The sequence below is a fragment of the Calliopsis andreniformis genome, chromosome 5 (assembly GCF_051401765.1).
Source record: "Calliopsis andreniformis isolate RMS-2024a chromosome 5, iyCalAndr_principal, whole genome shotgun sequence".
Classification (NCBI taxonomy): domain Eukaryota; kingdom Metazoa; phylum Arthropoda; class Insecta; order Hymenoptera; family Andrenidae; genus Calliopsis; species Calliopsis andreniformis.
Window position 1 is genome coordinate 7559664 of NC_135066.1, and position 20745 is coordinate 7580408.

A 20745-nucleotide genomic window follows, 5' to 3' on the forward strand; every position below is an offset into this window, starting at 1 on the left:
CATCGAATTTGACGATACTTCGTCGTCGCGCGGAAAACGGATTCGCGGAACATCAAAGTCGGATCAGAGCTTGCAGCGCAGGGCCGAGAATGGAATTAGCGTGCTGCTTGGAGAACCCGAAGCGATAAAGGCGGGACACGAAACGGAGGCCGAAGAAACCGTGCACAATGGAGGTTTCCTCGCAGATTGCGTTAATCATTTCCAGAAGCTAAGAGCGGTGTATCGTCGCGGACCCTCTGGAATGCGGAAACCGCCGAGTTCCTACTTCCTTGGCGTCTCCTCTAGCCTCGACCTAGTCGCCGTCGACGAGACGGGATTAAAAGGTGCCTTTCATCCTGCGCGCCGCGCCCACAAAGAGACCCTTTTAAGCGTCGCCTGTACATTGTGCTCCTCTCTCTGCCGCGAGCTCGTTAACCGCGCCAATTTCCAAGAAACTCTCTCGCCTCGATTCGGATAATTAACGCGTCTTTCGCGTGGTTTATCGCCATAACAATTAGAAATCATGCTGCGCGCGTGTCCTGCGTTATTTTCGTTAATATTAATCCGGCGTTGCTGTTCTGTCTCGCTTGCTCTGGGTCGCGTTAAACCGACCAGCCAACCGCAGACAGATTGGCCGTGGTTGCGAATGTCCGTCGACAGGTGTTTATTTCGAAATTAACGCTATAAATCCCTTGATCGTGCCCGTAATATGCGATATTGTGGTGGCGTTGCGCGAACCTGCTTCGTGCGATGCGTTTATCGGCTGGCGAAAAATATCGGGTTCGGTCTTCTAAATAGTTATCATCTACTCTTGACCGAATGTTATACCAAATAATTCAATTGAAACTGATGTTAGAATATTAGAACAGATTTGCACGCATAATCGGTACTCTTGCTTTTTATTGGATTACATTTGAGTAAACAATTATTGAAATCGGGAAATCATTTTGACTTATTAATTCTGTTTGAGTTTATTGTTATATGCCTCGACTTTTCTACACTTGCCTTTAAAGGAAAGGAAAAGGAGTGGTTCTGTTTCGAAATGTTATTAGCCCGACGAAGGATTAAAGATAATCCAAGCTGAGTTTAATTTGTCTCGTATCTTCAATGTATTTGAACAGCTCTATCAATCGCGCTTGCAATATATATATACTTACGATAAGCATCTATATTACTCAGAAAACAGCTTCTCCCTTATTTTCGTAAAAATACGTACAATCAGCACCGCATACTAAAAATAAACGACATGAGGAAATTCGAAGGAAAAAATATGATAAGGGTAGTCAAATAATATCAAATATGCTCACTGTCTGTATTTGATCAAGCGAAGCGAATAAACATTCGCGACCAGCGATCAATGAACGAACACGTCGGTCAAATGTATTTTCCGCGAGCACGACAGTCGAACAAACAAACCGCAGCGCAATTAAAATCGCAGTGCTTCACGGGTCATTAGCGTGTTTAAATGGGCAGGTGCTGGCGGTGCAGTTTGCGCTCGCGACCGCCGTTGTTTCCATAGAATTTAACGATATCCACTGACTCCAGCTTAACTTCCTGCCTTATAAAAATCAGCAAAGAGCTCGTGTTCGTCCATTAAGTCTCGTTGCACAGAGTTAACTCTTTCCATTCGAAGTTCAGGAGCCAAATACCGCGAGTTGGTCGAGGGGCGCCGTGAAATATCCGTTGAAACGAGGCTTTCGGAGGCGTTGCGTCGCGAAACGATGAGAGTGCTTACCGAAAACGAGCTCCTACGCGCAAAACCTTCCGTGTTACCGACTCGTTTCCCCACCGAGAAACGAGAACGCAATCAAGGATTTCATTGGGAGCCACGTTTCACGAAAACAGGGTTCCATGATAGTTTCGTGGCCGAGACGTACGTACATGTAAGACGTGAAGACGACTTTCGTAGAAGTTTCTCTCGTTCTAACTGTTCGTTATGACGGGGGAGGATTTCTTCCTCCGCCCTCGCATTACGGTGATCCTGCTAACCGAATTTCGGAGGAAACTCGAGACGAGATCTGTGAAACCTGAAACAGAGAGGCCTCTGCGATCAATAAACTGCGAAATTTTGCCTCTTTGGTGGAAGACTTGCAACAACCATGTTCGAATATCGTGTATTTAGTGACGGAAATATTCTTGGCTAGAGTGGTTATTTTGAAAGTAAAAATGAATGGACTATGGAACTTCAAATTTTTTGTATATTTATTCATGTTTAAAGTGAGTACAGTAGCACTCTCAATGGCTACCTCGTTTCACATTGTACTACATTACACTGCATCAAGAATTCGCTGAACGATGCTTGACTCAAACAAAAACTATAAAAATTGAAAACTAAGAAAAGTATAAAATTACCACCGTCTTATGCTAATATTCCCTTCTCCGCTAATAACAACTCCGATGCAACACCACCTGCTCCTAATTTGGAAACATAATCCATAACATAACTTTTCAACTTATTGCCATAATACAGAAGATTAATTACCATGGAAATTACAATGCATAGTAATAGCCCAAGGAAGACACGGTACTAAAATACTGAAACCAATTACAAGGCTAAAAAATAAACACGATGTTTCATGCATACAAATTCGAAGATTCGACGATCCTCGAGAATATAAAGGAGATTAATTGGAAACAAACAGAAGCACGCGAAAAGGTAGCTGATTGAACCGCCACTAGGCTTCTTCTGTGCCTCGTTAGCGAGGCCGAGGGAAAACCCTGACCTCTCGACGCATTTGTTTCCTGATATCGACTTGAAATAAGCGCGGGTCACGGAATATCGAGGAACGTTTCCCCGATTGGCAGCAGGCCAGGTATGGATTGCTATCTATCGGACGACGATGATAGAATCCGCGCCGAGAGAATTCCGCGGATCCATCTATCGTCGATCCTGGCTGCATACTCGCCACGTGCCTGGAATATCTGAAACACCCGATCTGGCAGCGGCGAAGCTTTTTCACGGATCTCGTTTGATGGAGCCCCGCGACCAGGAGACCAGGTATCACGATTAATCTTACGCGATCGAGCCTGGTGACGTTTATTGCGGGAAATCGACCGTTCCCTCTCGGGGTTGTAACAGTGCTGGGTGAAATTTTTCTACGGCGATTGTAGAGCCCTTGACGTCCTTTTGTCGACCCTCCGCTGCTCGACTGTGCGCCGTGCTCCTTGGATACGTCCTACGTACACAGATGCGCGACGCTTCATCTCGGGGCTAGAACTGGGTCGGCAGAACGCAACCCCTATGAATTAAACATGGGGCTGATCGGTGGATGGATGGAGGGCGCAAACGAGATTCGCAAATTCACTTGGGCGGTGGCACGTGTACGTTCGCTGGAAAACAGCGCCGAGTTGCGCCTGGCTCTGAGGGAATTTTCATTTTTAAACGGCTAATTTTTCAGCTGAGTGGTTGAACATCGAACTTGCTTGTGTAGAAATGTCTGTAAAGCAAATTGAAAAATTTTCTGGGTACTTATCTATCATTTTTTTAGAATCTTTTCACTTTTCTAATTCATTGTGATGTGTAGATCCAGAGGACAAATTCCTATTATTACAGAAATAATTATTACTCAACTTTTAAGGAAAGTCAGAGTCGAATAAATTTGTTAAAAACATTCCATTACTCAAGAATAATTCATTTCAGTCGTAACTTTTATTCGAACCATTATTCAAAGCAATATTTCCAACTCTGGGTGTACAGAAGCGTAACCAACTCTAGCCGCACAGAAACTTGTTTCACTCAGAGTGCAGTACAACAAAAATTCAGCCGACCGTTTCGTTCCAGTATCTTCATTCTATTTTCCCGCCCGTGACCAAGTTCGATTAATTTCGTGCCGGTTCGAGAGCCATCAGCCCTGCCCCATACTAGAAAGCGAAGAAGTCGGCCAGCTCGCGCATTCCATAGGCCACGAATAATGGCTTTTTATCGCCATACCGTTAGCAGGCGAGAAAGTATTTTCTGGCCACGTAAATCGGCTAATTGCCCCGTTCGTTCGAGGAAATTGATTTCCGCGTAATCGCCGCATCTCCTTTATCTCGATCCTCTCTGCAACGTGCGCCGCGCAACAGGTGCATAATGTCGAGCCCCAACACGATTATAATACGTTCAAACACTGATTCAGAAAAGTCTTATCGCATATGATGTCGGAAACGCGCAGTTGGGCGATAGGAAAGCGTGCTCGCACTTCCGGGGAATTTTCCTGCTCTATTACCGTGAACATAATTGCCAGATATGCACTAGTAATTTCGGTTGGTAACATCATTGTTGGTAACGTCAAATAAATTCGGTTCTGTCTGAAATTATAGTTCCAAGGAGAGGATACAGTGAAATAAAGACTAATTTTGACGAACCTTTACGACGCTGTTCGCTAGAAATAACAATTTCGAATTGGGCGCCTAAAGGCGCTGTTCGCTTGAAGAGAGCGACTCTTGCTGAGCGCCTGTAGGCGGTGCTCGCAGTCAAAGGGTTAATCTGGACAAGGTTTAACTCTCGTACGACGAATGCAGGGTTACTTTCATCCTAAATATAATACAAGATGTCGTTTATATATAAAATTTCTCATTAAAACTAGTTTGCAATGGAAATTCTATTAGGGGCGAAAATGACTCTGCATTCGTCTTCTGTGATCATCGAAAACCATTCGCTTTCCAAAGATTTCCAAAGATTAATTTGGTTAAATTGGTTCGTCAAGGCGTTGACCTGCAAGGGCTCGAATAGTCGCTAACTTCGCCAACTTTTGCTTTTCAGGATATCGATCACGCGGAGGTGTTGACGGTGGGCTTCGAGCTGAACGGGGTGAAGCATATCCTGGACCTCAGGTTGAACACCGATCTGATCCCCGTCGGTTATCAACAGCGCCATCAACATCAGGGAGGATACAAGGTGCACACCCCGACGAAAGTTGTGAGTACAGGTTTTTTTCTAGTAGGTTCATCAAGGGTGAATTGTTCTGTCGAACGTGGCGACAACACGAGTTGTACCTTCTGACGTTTAGAGAGCCGTGTTGGCGATGCGAGTCGGTAGAGGGTCGAAAATAGGAATTGATTTTTTCGACGAAAACATAGTCCAGGTGCACAGGTGCGAATCGATAGGTGACTCACTGTTCGGCAACATGTTTCCACGACGCTAGGGTATAGGCAGCGATGAATGTTTCGAGAGTATCGATCACTCTTGAATAACGTTGATGAATAGCGTGCACGCCATAGTCGATCGAGTGTTTGCCTTTATTCGACCACTCCCAATTTTCAGGCTACTGTTGCCCGTCCTCACTTAAGAACTAAAAGTCGACTTCGAGAAGAAGCCTAGGTTAACACATGAAGTACGGAGCATTTTTGGATGTTTCTCTTTTTTAGCATTCTTGGAGTCATTCTATAGAGTAATTCTCTCTTTCCCATAAGTACTTACAGAATGGTTAGCTCCTACACATTTTTCTTTCCAACCATAAGGAAGGATTTTGTTTAGTGTAAGTTTTAGGTGCTTTCTTCTGAAATGTTTAATTTCTTCAAAATCTTCTTGTAATCTACCACAGAATGGTCACATATAAAAATAAGGTTCTGTTAAAAACACATGTTTTTGATATGTTTTTAAAAAAAAACTAGCCAACAATAGTATAGATATGTTTTTATTAATGTCAAGCTTCTTGAATACATGAGGAGAACAGAATAAAAGTATAAAGTATATTTCTAAGCTATAGACCTGTCGCTGTAGTAGAACAGAACGAGCAATCATGGCCTGACCTGTGCATATATTGAAATATTCATCGTGAATCAGGATTATGGATCAATTTGACGCGGGTCGTAGGGTAGTATGAAAGATAGAAATTTTGCCAGAATACTTGCTCTAGTTATACTTTTAAATAAAAGAGACTTAAAACAGTCTCATTCTTTACCTATATATAGGAATACTGCATTACTGTATACTGAAAAGCTGTTACTAATTTCTGATAATTAAAAGAAAAGTAACTCATACTTTTCTTTAATTTCAGCACCAAATTCGGAGAAATATGTATACAGTACATTGCTAAAATTTCTCTATATCTTAATTAATTTCAAGAATACGCCTTCCACAGACTTAAAGATTAATATTTTAAGAAAATCACGTTTAAAGTCTCACGTATATTTCCATCATACTACCTTAAACATCATTCTAAATATTTACTGACAATCGTTTAACAAACCCCTGCGTCCTCATAAAATCCATGAAAAAGAACGCGAAGAAAAAATCGAAAAATTCTCGTATCTACTCAATAAATGAGAGTACCTCCCTAAAAGACCCCTAGAAACACAAACTCCCACGTTCACCACTTCAGTCCACAGTGCATATCAGCTCGAAAACACTATTTAGCCAAGCCAAACCGAGTTGAGTCGAAAATCTCAAGAGCAGAGCCTCGTCGTCGGCCAAGTTTCAAGACAACCTCTCCTCGACGCGGTTTTTCATTCGTGCCCGAAGCAATTCATATTTCTGCGAGTTCCATTAGTATCGCGGCCCGTGTACCCGTCGTGAATCACGCGAGAAGAGTAACAGCCATTCCCCAACGGCGCGAGCTCGCGAAGGAAGAAGAACGAGCGTCGTCCACGGTTTTTTCGCGATTCATACGACTCCCATTGATATAAATTCGCGAGGGGTCGCGTTATTCACGGGCAACGGGCACGTATAAAACATCGGTCAGCTGGCGTTTCGTCGAGCGAGCAGCGCCAGCCGAGTTCGTTGCGCTCCGTTGTCGTCGGTTCCACATTTTACGCAATTGAATAAATGAATTGGCACGTCCAGTTGTCATCTCTGTCCCTCTTTCTCCCTTCAGTTCCCTCTGACTTGGGCTCGCCTATGTCTCGCCTCCTCTCTCGCGGTTTATTTGGGCTCGCCGTTGCGAGACGAGCGGACGAGCTAATTTCGGTCGTTTAAACGGGGGAAATTCTGCGAATGTAACTAGTTAACGTGCTCCTCGATGGTTTCGCGGTTGAAATGAGAATAATTGCTCCCTCCCCTGCTCTCGGGCAAATGAAATTTCGCTGGTGGCGAAATAGCGTAGGTCGATCCGAGAGATGCTTCCATCCAGCACCATTTTCGCGGGATCGAACGTCTTCGGAGGTTCGCGATAATCGAACCATAAATCATGTTCCATGGCGTTCGCGATTCGTGGTGACGGCTGCATCTCGATGCACCGCCGAAGAAAGGGGCAGAGGGGAGGCGAAAAGAACGACTGGCCCAGCAGAATCTGGGCCAACTATATTTGCGACGGGTGGCCGCGAGGAACGGTGAGGAACTTGGTGGAGAATTCGAGATAAGCCTGGGAAATTCATTCTCGAGTTACGCTCGCGACACCATTGCGAAAGCTTTTTTGTTTGTGTCTCCCCTAAGTGTTATTTGTGAAGATAAAAATATTAATATTTTCTCGTCCGGTAATTACTAATTTATTTGTCTACCCTCAACTAATATTTAGAAATTAGTTTGTACTCCAAAAGGTTATCTCGCTTGTAAATAAATACATAAATTATTTCAATTATATTTAATTGAATACTACGTTTGGATTATTTGAAGATTGATAGTGCCATTTATATTAATATATTGCGAGCTGTTGTAGATATATGTTCGAGTTCTCTCATTAAGTTAAATATTGAACAGCCACCAGATCGATTCTAATTGTGTTGCTTGTAATGGTAATTTTTGGTTGCAATTTGCAGGAACTCTGTCACTATCAGGGTACAGTCAGAGACGTCCCCGGGTCATGGGTAGCCTTATCTACTTGCAAAGGATTGCGAGGCGTCGTCTACGACGGCGAGAACCTTCATCACATTCATCCCGAGAGAGAGTCTTTAGACGCGAACCACTACGTCTATAAGCACAGCGACCTCGTCACTAATCACACTTGTGGTAACGTTTAAGATAAACAATACATTGGTTACTACCTACCAAATATAATAGAAGCTCGATTACTCGAGTTAATTAATTTTAAGTTTATCTCTGGGAGGTATCTGAAATTAGGGATGCTTCAGAATAACACAAACTATTTCTCTCTTGCGCTATGTTCCTCATAATCTTCCAAATTTCATATATAGAAATGTCTGGTAATAATTACGATTTTCGTAATGGATTATATGAGACGTTGATGGTAGTAAAAATTATTCAATATTCAAATCTCCTGATATTTAAATATTCAAATGTTTAAATCTTTAAATTTTTCAAGTTTTCAAAATTTGAAGTCTTTGAATATTCAAATCTCCCAGTATTTAAATATTCAAATATTTAAGTCTTTAAATTTTTCAAATTTTCAAAATCATTTTATCTGTTTTGATTTTGCAAATAAGAATACACGTTACTAAAAATAAAAAAATCTATAAATCACATCTGCTACACTACTTCGTAAGACCTTTTAAAGAACCAAAATCCATTGTAAATGAATCTAATCTTCAATTTTTCCTAAGATGAAAGCATTCGTTATCACTACGTGAACTTCACCGATAAACCTAAGCTCACTTTTAGTCTAAGACCTGGTAGTCGTCCTTCCTAGCAAAATAGGAAATCACAGTTGATTTCTGAAGCTGTTACCCTTGCACGTTACACGACACGCACTCCTTTCTTGGGTTAGAGGACCTGTCTCGCAAAGACTGGTCTCTCCTTAACGGTCTTAACGAATGTGGGATCGAGATTCAGCCAGCTCCCTTGTCTCTTTGTCTCTAACTTTACCGAGAACTCGGCCGCGACGATGATCGTGGTTTTTTGTCTGATGCAGGTTACGAAGGGACGCCACACCATATTCTCGGCCATGAGCATCGCGGGACTGTCAGAGCCGCGAGGGTACGACGACTATTGATCTCTTTTACTCTATAGGATCATAAGTATTTGAAATTCTATCGTCATACTACGACTGTTTCCCTATTCTCTACACCCATTTTTTATTAACATCGGAATTCTAAATAGGTGAACAAAATTAAAATGACGGCAAAAATAGTACCGAAGCTTGCTTATTTCGATTATTATGTAAATTATCTTTCATAAAGACAAATTTATAATTTGTAGTGACTTTGTAGCTTAAAGTAGAGATACAAAACTTATATTCTTAAATTAAAGAATCTGTACTGATTTTGATGAATCTGTAAGATTTTTTACGTATGTAAGATTGAAGTTTGATATGCATTCGTAGGTCATAGAAGATGAAGAATTGAAAAACTTCTTCCACCTTGAACGTCACTTCAACTATTAATCATATACATCCGTAGTATTCTATATTTTGAACTTCGACATTTCACGTTCATTCATCTTGCAAAAGCTCATTTAAATATCACAGCATCGCTTAGGGAACTCTTCTTGCCTTCTACCTTCAGAAGCAGCAATAAATCTTCTTCCGTCCTCCTTTAAAATACTCTAATCGATTTTTTCCACAATGTCTAAACCAAAATGGTCCGCGTGTGAGATAGAAAAATTGCAGAATGATAGTTCAGAATAGCGATCGAGAACAGAGTTTTCTTGCAGCACAAAAGGGCGGCTGAGGTGATCCGCGGTCCCTACAACGCGAACAGGCACTCGCGCTACGTGGAGCTGGTCTTCGTGATCGACAAAAAGGAATACATGGCCCTCGACGAGAACCTGGACAAGGTGTACCAGCACTGCAAAGACATCGCCAACATAATCAACGCTGTTAGTATACTTTCCTCGATCGAATAGCTTGAGAAAGCTTATAGCAGAGACGCGACGAGAAATCCATCCCGTGTTGCAGCTGTACATGCCTCTGAACATATTCATCGCGCTGGTCGGGGTGCAGGTCTGGTCCGACACGGATGAAATAACTCTGTCTTCGAACGGAGACACCACCCTCTCGAACTTCCTCCGATACAGAAGGGAGAAACTGGTCCAGGACATGCCGAACGATAACGCCCAGCTGTTGACGTAAGTCAGACGCGAGAGAAATATTGGCCTGGGCGTGTTTTCAAATGTCGATGAAAACGATGAGCCAGAACGAAAGAAATCTGAAACTTGCAGGCGAATCACCTTCGACGGTGGCGTGGTGGGAAAAGCGCTTAAGGGACCAATATGCACGTACGAATTCTCTGGCGGAGTCTCTATGGACCATTCGAACGTCGTTGGATTAGTGGCGGCCACCGTGGCCCACGAAATGGGTCACAATTTCGGCATGGAGCACGATTCCGCTGACTGCGAGTGTCCTGAAGAAAAGTAGGTTAAACTTTGTCTCCTCTTTTTGCTTCCTACAGCGATCCTCTGCGCTCTGATACCCTGTAGTATTTTAAATTCTTAATCCGACAATCGTCGACCATTTTAAGAGAGATGGCGGACACTGGAAATAGCAGTAATACTGTGAAGTGGAATTTCTCTATAAAGGAACACCTTTAGTTAATTATTCACCTGTTTCACTGGGTGTCTGAGAACTGGTAGTACTCATAAGCAAAAAGATAGTCATTTTATTTATAAAGAAAAATACAATGAGTTAAAGAAGTATATAATCATTTATGTACATTTACTAGCACAGGCTTTTACTTGAAAGCCTACTAAAACCCTACTGCTCTACTTAGACAAGAAAAATTTTACACACGATCCTAATTTTATGACCAGAAACTATATATGTAGGTATCCTTATTGTTTCCTAAAAAATTAAGTGCAAATTTCGGTCAATCATGACCATGAATGCTCGAACATATTTTTCGCCTGTACAATTGATTCTCAGACGCCCTATGTACTATTACTTTTCATTATCACATATCATCCAATAATAATCCAACGCTCACCTATAGAACCATATACCGCGTCCGATCCCACGCTTCATGAAAGAGACCTATCATTCTTAACGCGCAGAAAGGCGTCATCACGGCTATCATCATTCTGCTAGAGCAACATAGTCTGTCGCGCTCTAAACACGCTCGATTGCATCTGATTGCAGATGCATCATGGCATCGTCGAGCGGGTCATCAGGACCCACGCACTGGTCAACCTGCTCGCTGGAGCATCTGGCTCTGGCGTTCGAGCACGGCATGGATTATTGTCTGAGAAACAAGCCTCAAAAGCTGTTCGATAGTCCGATTTGCGGCAACGGGTTCGTCGAGCCTGGGGAACAGTGCGACTGCGGGCTGAAAGAGAATTGCGACAATCCTTGCTGCAACGTGACCACCTGTATGCTGCACAGCAACGCGAGCTGCGCCACTGGCAAGTGTTGCGATCTGAAGACCTGTCGGCCGAAAACCGCTGGCACGGAGTGCAGAAGCGCTGAACACGAGTGCGACTTGCCGGAATATTGCACGGGGCAGAGCGAATACTGCCCCGTGGATGTGTTCAAGATGGACGGGGAATCGTGCAGCATGGGTAAAGCGTTCTGCTATCAGGGCTCTTGCAGGACCCATAACGATCAGTGCAAGCTGCTGTGGGGACCCACGGGTACGTCCTCCGATGCACAGTGTTACGAGATGAACAACAGAGGGACGAAGCATGGAAATTGTGGCTACAATCGGGTGGAGTCCAGCTACGTCAAGTGCACCGACGAGTAAGATGGTTTGGAAATTAAATTTGTTAGAATCGAATAGCGGACGAGGAGTTTAAATGTGAGGAAATGGTCAAAATGCGTATCTGGATCCCAGATACAGAATGTGTTAAGACACGCGTGAACTAAGTTACGCGTTTTTTACCAACACCTGACTAGATACCCAAAAAATAATCAGTATTATATAAATTGAAATTATGGTGTTAAGTTAATAAGAATTAATATACATCAGTGTACTCCTGTACTGAAGTTCCATTTCTTTGTGTTTATAAGCATATGCATTTGCATAAGCAGCCGCAGTGTAAAGTTATTAGTAATCTAAACAGGATTGTAGCAAAGAATAGGGTAGGAAAGAACATGATTATTCGTGGGTTCCAGAAACCTCCTTTGCGGAATGCTTCACTGCAAGCACCTGAACGAGAGGCTAGAGTTCGGAATGGAGTCCGTGGCGATTTTAAGTCACTCGTTTATCAATAACGGGGGAAAGATAATACCCTGTCGATCGGCAATCGTAGACTTGGGGCTGAACCAGGTAGACCCAGGCCTTGCGCCAGATGGTGCTAAGTGTGCGCCAGGAAAGGTAATTAAAAATACCAATATAGTGCAGAGATAAGTAATCCAGCAAATGAAATCTGAGTCTGATTGGCTTCATATTATGCTATGTCCTGACAATGTTCTATTCGATTTGTTAAATTTCAGGTGAACCCTAATTTCATTATTCTTCAGTTTCGTCTTTACTCCATGTCTACAATTACTCTTGAAATTTTCCTTCTTCCTCCTTTTCCTTCTTCAACACGGTACAATCTTCTCCTTACAAGATAAGAGATTCGTCATTAACTCTTAGATAAAACTATATAAACAAAGCCATTTCTGTCTATCTACCGTCTCGCTCTAGATTTCTCATCTCTGCACAGTACATAAATCCAAACTCTCCCAATATGAAAAGCTCTTCTGTTTCTAATGTATTTAATTGTAAATTTCACCGATTCAGATGTGCGTGAATCAAAAGTGCATGCCAGTAGCCGATTTGCGCGCTTCCGTGTCTGGAGGAAAAGCGTGTCCCAGCAATTGCGGAGGCAACGGCGTGTGCAACAGCCTCGGCCACTGTCACTGCAATCGCGGCTTCCGACCACCCGATTGCACTCAGCCTGGCGTGGGAGGTTCAGAGGACAGCGGGCCAGCGGAAGATCCAAATGGTGAATCGATTTTATCCAATTTTTACCAATTCTGTCAGTGGTCTCAGGTCCCGACCCATGTCCTAGTGAATCTAACTCACCGTGTTATTCTGCACCTGTTACAGCCCGAAACGACTTCATAATGGCTCTCTACATTATCTTCCTGGGCATCGTGCCGATGGTCGCCTTGTCTTCGATCGGCGTGTGGTACGTGAGAAACCCTGGGCAACACTGGAAAAAGGGCATGATGTCAACGTACGTATCTAGCTTCGATCGTGTTAAAGAGAACCGTAAATCGCATGCTTTTACGTCGCGAGCTAGTCGCGGCGCGCCGTCACAAAATTACACGATCGGCAAGAACTTTTACGAGAGGGTCGTGATATTCTTCTCGCCGCGACAGGAGGGTACGCGCGACGCGAGCAAGATATTCACGATCAGTGATAATCTGCCGTCGAAAGAGAAGCTTCAGATCACTAAAACCGACTTGATATCGACCACTAACCAAGACGCGATTAACTGCAGCAATAGCATCGAGTATAGAAAGTCGATGCTGCTCGCCAGCGCGAATCAGATCGTCGATAATAGGAAATCCGATCAGTCCGAGTCTGATCGGTCCACAGTCTCTCCGTCTATAGAATCCAGACCGAGAAAGAACTCTTTGAGATCGGAATTAGGGTCGAAAATATCGGAGCGCATCCAGCAGATGCAGAAAAAGCCTTCGAAGAATATCAAGGGGCTGACGCTTAAAACGGAAGTGAGATTCGAGCATTTGAACGAGAGCCCTGGTTGTAGCTCGGATATTACGCCGAAAACGAGTGAACCGTTGCTACCCGATGGGAAGCCATACACGAAGGCACCATTTTATAATAAAAAGCCACCACCTCCGCCGGCTCCGGCCCAAAGTCTCAAGCCAAAGATTTGATCTATGCTTTCTTCCAAATTGTCTTGGTTAAGAAAAACTGTTGGCCCAATTTTTATTTTCGTACTTTTATTTCTTAGCTTAAATCCCCTTTTTTAGTGCGAGGGTCATAGACATTTTTCCTCCTTGTTTTGCCTCTTATTGTTAGATTTGGACTATGATCTTTGCATTATGATAGGATGGACAGTAAAGGTGGTGGATAATCCATTTTAATTCTTATCGTTGTCGAGACGATCTAAACGTATGCACTGTGATTTTTATGTTTTAATAGTCCAAATAACGAATACTCGATCGCAGGGCTTTTCTCGTTGAAGGGAATCGAACACCGCGTTGTTAATGTACTTAACATATGCATTTTTTATTTCTTAATAACTCTCCGGGTATCGTTCTTATGATTCATGAGAAAAAGTCCTGTCATAGTGTAGATTTTATACGATTACCTATAGTTTTACATTCGAACAAAGAATATAATTTTACAACTATAATATAGAACATTTTACGTACGTTACTCGTAGATTTTAATAGATTATTTATTCGATATATTATAAACTATTTCATGCTCAAACGCATATACGACGTAATATTATTTTAGTATACGTTACACATAGACCACTTAGTTAACTTTTAAAGTATGCATAGTATGTCGTGTAAAAGTATTACCAAAAACGAATGGATGATAGAAAAATGGAATAGTGGTTTTTTGCCAGTACGATTTTTTAAAAATGGCTCAAAGGCAAAAGCGATATTTAGTCGGTAATTGAACGACCGTGATTCGATTTCGTGATGGGCACGTATATCGAATCAAGTTTGAGAAGCGTGAACGTAGAGCATGCACATAGAAATCGATGTGTCACGAGCATGAGCATGTGCGATATTCTTCTCGGATGGCTTTTGCATTTCAAGATTACGCTGAACGTCTCACTTACAGTCGAGTCGATGAGTCAGTATTAACGATCATTTAATACTTTTCATCGTTTTTCTATTAAACGAAAATAGAAGATGAATATAAAGAAGATAGGTGAATGTTTGATTACGATTTTAGCGAACAATAACCCGAGTCATAATCGTCGAGTATTATTTTTAATATCCAGAGTAGTAAACTTGCTCGTTACGATTTACGAATGAATTGTACAAGTTTCTTGAATAAAAGTAGTATTTTACACAAAACTGTGCACAGTTTTCTTATGTAATCAAAGAAAAACTTCCTTCTTCCAGAGTGCTTGCCACTAACATTTTAATCTTCGACTAACATTTCCCAGCAAGTTTCTCGGCGCGTTTGCATGCTGTATGCCGTGAGTTCGTTCGGTTTTTACGTCTAGAATGCCTGCACTCGATCATCCCACACGATCACCGCGACGATCGAGCCGAAGTGCATGTCAGTAGCCTCGCTCGGCAATGTGTGCATTCACGATTCTCCAACGGTCGCTGAGATCGTCGCAACGTAGCGTGCTTAACACCCCGATCCCCCCGGCTTACACACTTGTGCTTAAAATTTCAGGACCGATCGCGCCCACAATGGACTGTCCATCAAAACGATCGATCGATCCAGTCCGTTGCCTCGCAACATCGAAACGATCGACTCTAGTCTGAGTCAGGACCCGGCGTGCGCGAGTTTATTGCCGAAGCCGGAGACCGACGAGCGTTACAACAATAATCTGTTCGGCCAGTTCAAAGGCTTCACGATCACTCCGATTAAGAGCCAGCCGAAGAGCCCAGAACCGACCAAACCAGCGCCTCCTCCGCCCACGATCCCCACCGTCGCGATAAAGACAAACATCAAGACGCTATCGAAGAACCCACCTCGAAACTCCCTTCTGAACTCTACCTCCAGCTTCACCGAGTCGTCCGCAACAGCTCCAACCCTGCCGCCGTTGAACCCAGGATGCACAGCGCGTCCTTTGATCAGCAGCCCAGTGTTGGCCGCGACCACCTGCACCTCTGTGGAACTGGTACCCAAACCTTCAATTAAACCCTCCATGGATGTGCCAACGAGGCCTGCCCCAGCTCCGCCGCTTCCATCCGAACTACAGAAGCCTCCGAGGCCTAACAGCACGCCGTTGACGAACGTGCTTGTCCCAGAGACCGAGAAGAAGCCAGAGAAGGGTAGCACTCTGAATAGGATAGCCTCGATGCTTCGTCCTAATTCGGGGATTGTGAAGACGGGGCTACAGGTAGCGCAGAGGGACGAAAAGAACACGAACTCGCTGCCCAGAAACCAGCACCATAAGGCTAACAAGGTGATAGATAAGGAGATATTGAGGAACCTGGAGATCTCGAATCCCATACCGCAGAAGGAGATCGAGATCCCCACGCCAGCGATTCCCGTGATCCCTGTCACGGATGCAGAGAAGAAGAACGTGGTGCTGCGCGCTCAGTCTATGAGGGATAGCAAGATCACTCCGAGACCAGCGATTCAAACGTTCGGATCGATGAGGCAGACGACGCCTGTTAAAAGACCCACCAGCATTCCTGCCAGCACGAGGCCCACAGCTCCTCCCCCTGGACCTCCCACTGCCACAGCGACAGAGAAAATCAACGAGGCTGGGAAAATTCCAGGACTGCCAGGTTACCAGAATCCACAGGTGAAGAGCACGCAGAAGGTTGTGGACAACGCTTACGATGATTGTATGAACCTCGTCTCTGAGTCGCCTTTAACGAAGATCGCAGAAGAGTCACCCACAAGCGACAATATTTACGCGGTTATAGAGGAAGCCGTTCCTGAGAAGAGTAGGAAGCATCCAGAGTTGGAGAAGCAAGTGGAGAACGAATATAAATTGCCAAAACGAGTTGAGGCTCCCACCAATCCGACTGGTTTAGAGTCGATGGGTCTGCTGTCGGAGATCGTGTCTGAGATTTCGAACAGAAACTTCGATTCTATATATTCCTCTGCGACGCTATCGCGGAAAAAAGAGAAGGAGGAGGCCTCGAAGAACACAGATAACCTGGGATCGAATAGCTCCCTAGGCGCCTATATGAACGCGAGTCACTACAAGTCGCCTGGAAGCATTTACTCGAACTCCGCGTCAGGGAAGTTCAATTCCTCCTGCTCGACGACCAGTTCTGGTTATTTGAACCCGTCGGTGTTGAACGTGCCACGGCAAGAGCCTGACAAAACGGTCGACCCGATGAATAAGAATAAACTGGGGTCTTTGAATTCAACGAATCCGAACATAAACGATGAGATATCGAAGGAACTGGGTATGAAACCCGCGGAAAACGTTACGTCCTGTAAGACACTTGCTTCGCTGAAGTCTCGACCGATTCAACGAGCCTCGACGAACCCGAAGAGCGAAGAGGACACAGTAGACGGCAAGGAACCAGTGAAACCGCCGCTAGGGAGAACGAAAACACCGCCACACCTCGGGAAAAGTTCTACAACGAAGGAAGCAAACGATTCTAGTACTAGAACTACCAGCAGACAAACTTCAGACAACGCGCTGAGGTCCAAACAGTATTCTGACGGGAGTCTGAAAGGGTCGAAGCAAGGGTCGAGTTCGAACCTGGACGCCACAGCGTCAACTGGGGATAATCAGTCGAACAGCACCGTGGATAAACAGGATTCTCGCGCGAACGTTAATAGATTATCTTTGAAAACTGTGCCTTGTAGCCCTAAGAATAACGGGGGGAAGTTCAACAGTCCAGACTTGGTGTCCAGTTGTTCGAATTCGAATCAAATTGGTACAAAGTCGCCAGACGTTCTGGGGAGCAATCCGAAGTTGAGCTTCCAGCCGAAGAACGTCCAGAAAACGCCCTCGTTGGCCAGAGGCAGCTCTCCCAAGACACCGTCTACCCCTTTGAAGCCACTGAGTATCGCGTCGAAGGCGACTACCCTTGCGGAGAAGAAAAAGTCTCCGACGACTAGCAACGCGAGCAAGTCTTTATCGTCATCGACGAAAGAGCCAACTTCGAAGAGCTTACAGCCGCCGAAACTGGCGCAAAAAGCGGACACCAAAAGCGGCGACTCGGGGCTGAAAACGAATCCTGTGCAAAGAGCAGCTACGGGTAAATCGAATGTGGCGTCTCTTCAGCAAAAGTTCGAAGCGAATAAGAACGTGAACGCATCGAGGACAGTGCCGAGCGTGCACAAAAAGACGGTTGGGAAAACGTCAGAGACGACTGGTGTGAAGAAATAGATCATGAACTCTGGGAATTTTTCTCAAAATATTCTAGTCTGATCGGTAATTTCGGTTTCAAAGGGAGTGAGACGTATGAGATACGTTCCAATGACATTTCTACGATCTTATTTTATTTAAAGAACCGGAAGGAAATATAGAAGCAGTAGCGATGGGCTATTTAGCAGTTCGAGTTACTTCGAACATGTAAGGTGTCCCTTTAGAATGTTCTCACGTGATTTTTTGCTTGCTGTTTGAAAAAGTGTTTCGGGTAAAACTTGAAGAAAATGGGGATTTTAAGATGTTCTTTAACACGTTCCGTGCTACGTCGATGCATATATCGAGGAGAACTGATAACCTTGGAAAACTATTGACCGAGTGTCAAGTGGTACTACTGCTCGACAGCGGACAAAACTTTTCCGACAATTTTATTTTGCTACTCCAAAGTTTGCGCACGAAACGTGTTAAATAAGAGGCATCTTTTTAATGAGACGCTCTATATGTGTATGGATATATTTGAAAATTTAGACAAATTTTATAAGATCACAAAATTTTACAATCTTGACTACTGCTACAATTTTATAAGTCTTGAAAGTCTACAACCAGTCGATACGATGGAGATTTAAATATTCAAAGTTTCCCAGACTTGCAAGACTTTCGTGATTTCTAAAATTGTGATACTGAATTGTGTGATCGAATTGCTTGGAACGTTACAAGCAGAGCAGTTTTAATGCCCATCGCTATGGTACAATGATAGTTAACTTTTGACTCGAGCAGCTTAGAAAGGAAGCTGATCGCAAGCTTCGAGAACATAACTTGTATTTACCGTCGAAATACAGAATTAGGTTGTATCCGCCGTGAAACGGGCGTCACCGTACAGGATGCGTCAAAACACGCAAATGATGCTTACCGCGTGTTTTGAAGCGACCTGTACAACACCACTGTAAATAGTAGTTACTTAAAAATCCTAATATTTTTTGTAGAGATTATTCATTATCGGTAACGTTCGAATGCACGCGGTACACTATAATATTTATCTTAAGAAGATTTTGTAAACGACAAAGAAATGACAAAGTGAGCAACAATTTATTTTCAAAAGTCTCGCACTAGGTACCGCAAGAGAAACGCGTGGAAAAGATTATAATCGAACTCTGTGATATACCCATACGTGTAACGAAAAAAAAAAGAAAAAAAATAGCACAGAACATCGTACCGTACATTATACGATAAAAATAGCAGATTATAGAGGCGCGACCAAATCTATCATTTTATATCGTATCATGCGTGGAAGATGGAACATTTTCAAAGACGGATTAGTTTCTCGAGAGGAAAATCATATCTTTAAAAAAGGAAAAAAAGAAAGAAATTACGAACTTTGTGGAACAGATTATTGTTCCCTTTCCAAAGACTAAGCGTTAAACTGTTGAAGCTTCGCAAATACCAGTTGTACCTCCGATACACTTCCCTAACGTGGATCAAAGTTTTCGAACACAATTAGTCGCGAGAAGTTTAAACGTTAGTGTTTGCTAGACTTAACATCCTGATCACCAGCAAAGGGCAGGATTTCTTCTGCGACGAAATACACTAGAGTACAACGGGTAGGATATTTTGCTTAAAATCGCGCGACCTCGGTCGTCCCTATTACTTTCCGCACGATTCTTCGCGTATGACGGAATTTAGCGTCGTTAGATACGCAAAGACTAAAAAAGAACAAAGGATATTTATTTGACTGATCGATGTAAATATGTTTATAACGCGTACATAGATGTAAGCCCACATTTTGTACAATGTACCTTCGTGCTCGCTAAGTTTACTGGCGAACTACCCTTTGACCGCCATACACGCGACATCAGCATTTAGCTTTTTAACGATGTCTCGTTCGATTTGTTGATAAGCTTATGAAATTCGCCTGTACCAAAAACAAAAAAAAAAAAAGAAGACAGTTGAAGAGTAAGGAGAAAAGGTTTTATTGAACGGTACAGTTGTATGATGTATTCCTGCATTTATTATTACTTTCATAAAGCGACCTATCGCAATGTACGCTTCTTGTTGTATACGATCGTTCGCTTTTAGTTTATACAGTTCCTATGTACAGATGTCTCGACGCATTAGAAATCTTTTTTAAAAGCCGACAACTTGAGTTCAATAAAGCTTTTTGGAAACTATTCGCCGTTCGCGTGTCGTTTGTAGTCGCTCCAATTTCTGTTTCTGTTTCCTTCGCGCAGTGGCGTCCATAATGCAGCTCTGCTGTAAAGACAATCAGACGGCTTTATTATTATAAAACGGAGAAATATCTTTCGAGAGAGCCTTGGCCATAATCGATCGACAGAAATATCGTCTCTGGGCGTACGATTCGTTTCTAAATGTGTTGGATATCGCTGGATCCACTAAACCGTGATTGTTCGTTAAGCACGATCGATCAATTTACATCGAAATCTTCCTGCAGCCTACTGTAGTGTTAACAAGACATCGTTGCATTGTACGCTCGATACCAAAGATACATCCTCGTGTTCTACATGTTAAATGGCCAAGATATAGACTACTTAAACGTTGTCATTCAAACTTGTACATTTCCCAATCCATAGCGACGTTAAAATAAATTCTTTATTCCACGCATGTGATGTTTAAATCAGTCACCGCGGAAATTAAAAAGAAAAGGTAGGTGAACAATTTGCAATCCTAAAATAGTATACATCGTTAAAGTGGAAAGAGTAGAACGAAACGAAAGGAGTTATGTCATGATCGAAAATGATTAACTACGTTCTGTACAACGTAAAAATTATTTAAATCTCTTTCTACACACGAAATACATCTTATTCAGATATTCATTTACCAGTGAAGCCTATCCAGTCAGTTAAAAGTACAAAGTAATTTCTTGCTTTAATGTATTTTTAAAAAGAAGTATTGGATAAATATTAGAATGCTTTATTGAGGTATTTATTTATAACTGATACACTAATTAAATTGTCATCGCTGTATCTCGCGATGTAACTATATTTGTCTCTGTACATATAACCTGTGTAAAGATTTAATTTATACACTTATCCCTTCTTAGTACCAATTCCATCAATCAAACATTT

At 43.0% G+C, this 20745-nt stretch overlaps 1 protein-coding gene across 1 annotated transcript in view; it reads left to right on the forward strand.

Moving 5' to 3' along the window:
* The window catches only part of Meltrin (disintegrin and metalloproteinase domain-containing protein meltrin), a 62630-nt gene extending 42349 nt beyond the window's left edge, over window positions 1–20281 (forward strand). Inside the window, exons 3-13 of the mRNA XM_076377636.1 lie at window positions 4724–4879; window positions 7657–7846; window positions 8706–8770; window positions 9446–9610; window positions 9690–9859; window positions 9953–10144; window positions 10866–11462; window positions 11838–12039; window positions 12451–12655; window positions 12760–12889; window positions 15052–20281. Of these exons, the coding sequence (XP_076233751.1) occupies window positions 4724–4879; window positions 7657–7846; window positions 8706–8770; window positions 9446–9610; window positions 9690–9859; window positions 9953–10144; window positions 10866–11462; window positions 11838–12039; window positions 12451–12655; window positions 12760–12889; window positions 15052–17686 (4707 nt within the window). The 3' untranslated portion in view covers window positions 17687–20281. The remainder of the gene's footprint in view (window positions 1–4723; window positions 4880–7656; window positions 7847–8705; window positions 8771–9445; window positions 9611–9689; window positions 9860–9952; window positions 10145–10865; window positions 11463–11837; window positions 12040–12450; window positions 12656–12759; window positions 12890–15051) is intronic.
* Window positions 20282–20745: the final 464 nt, after the last annotated feature.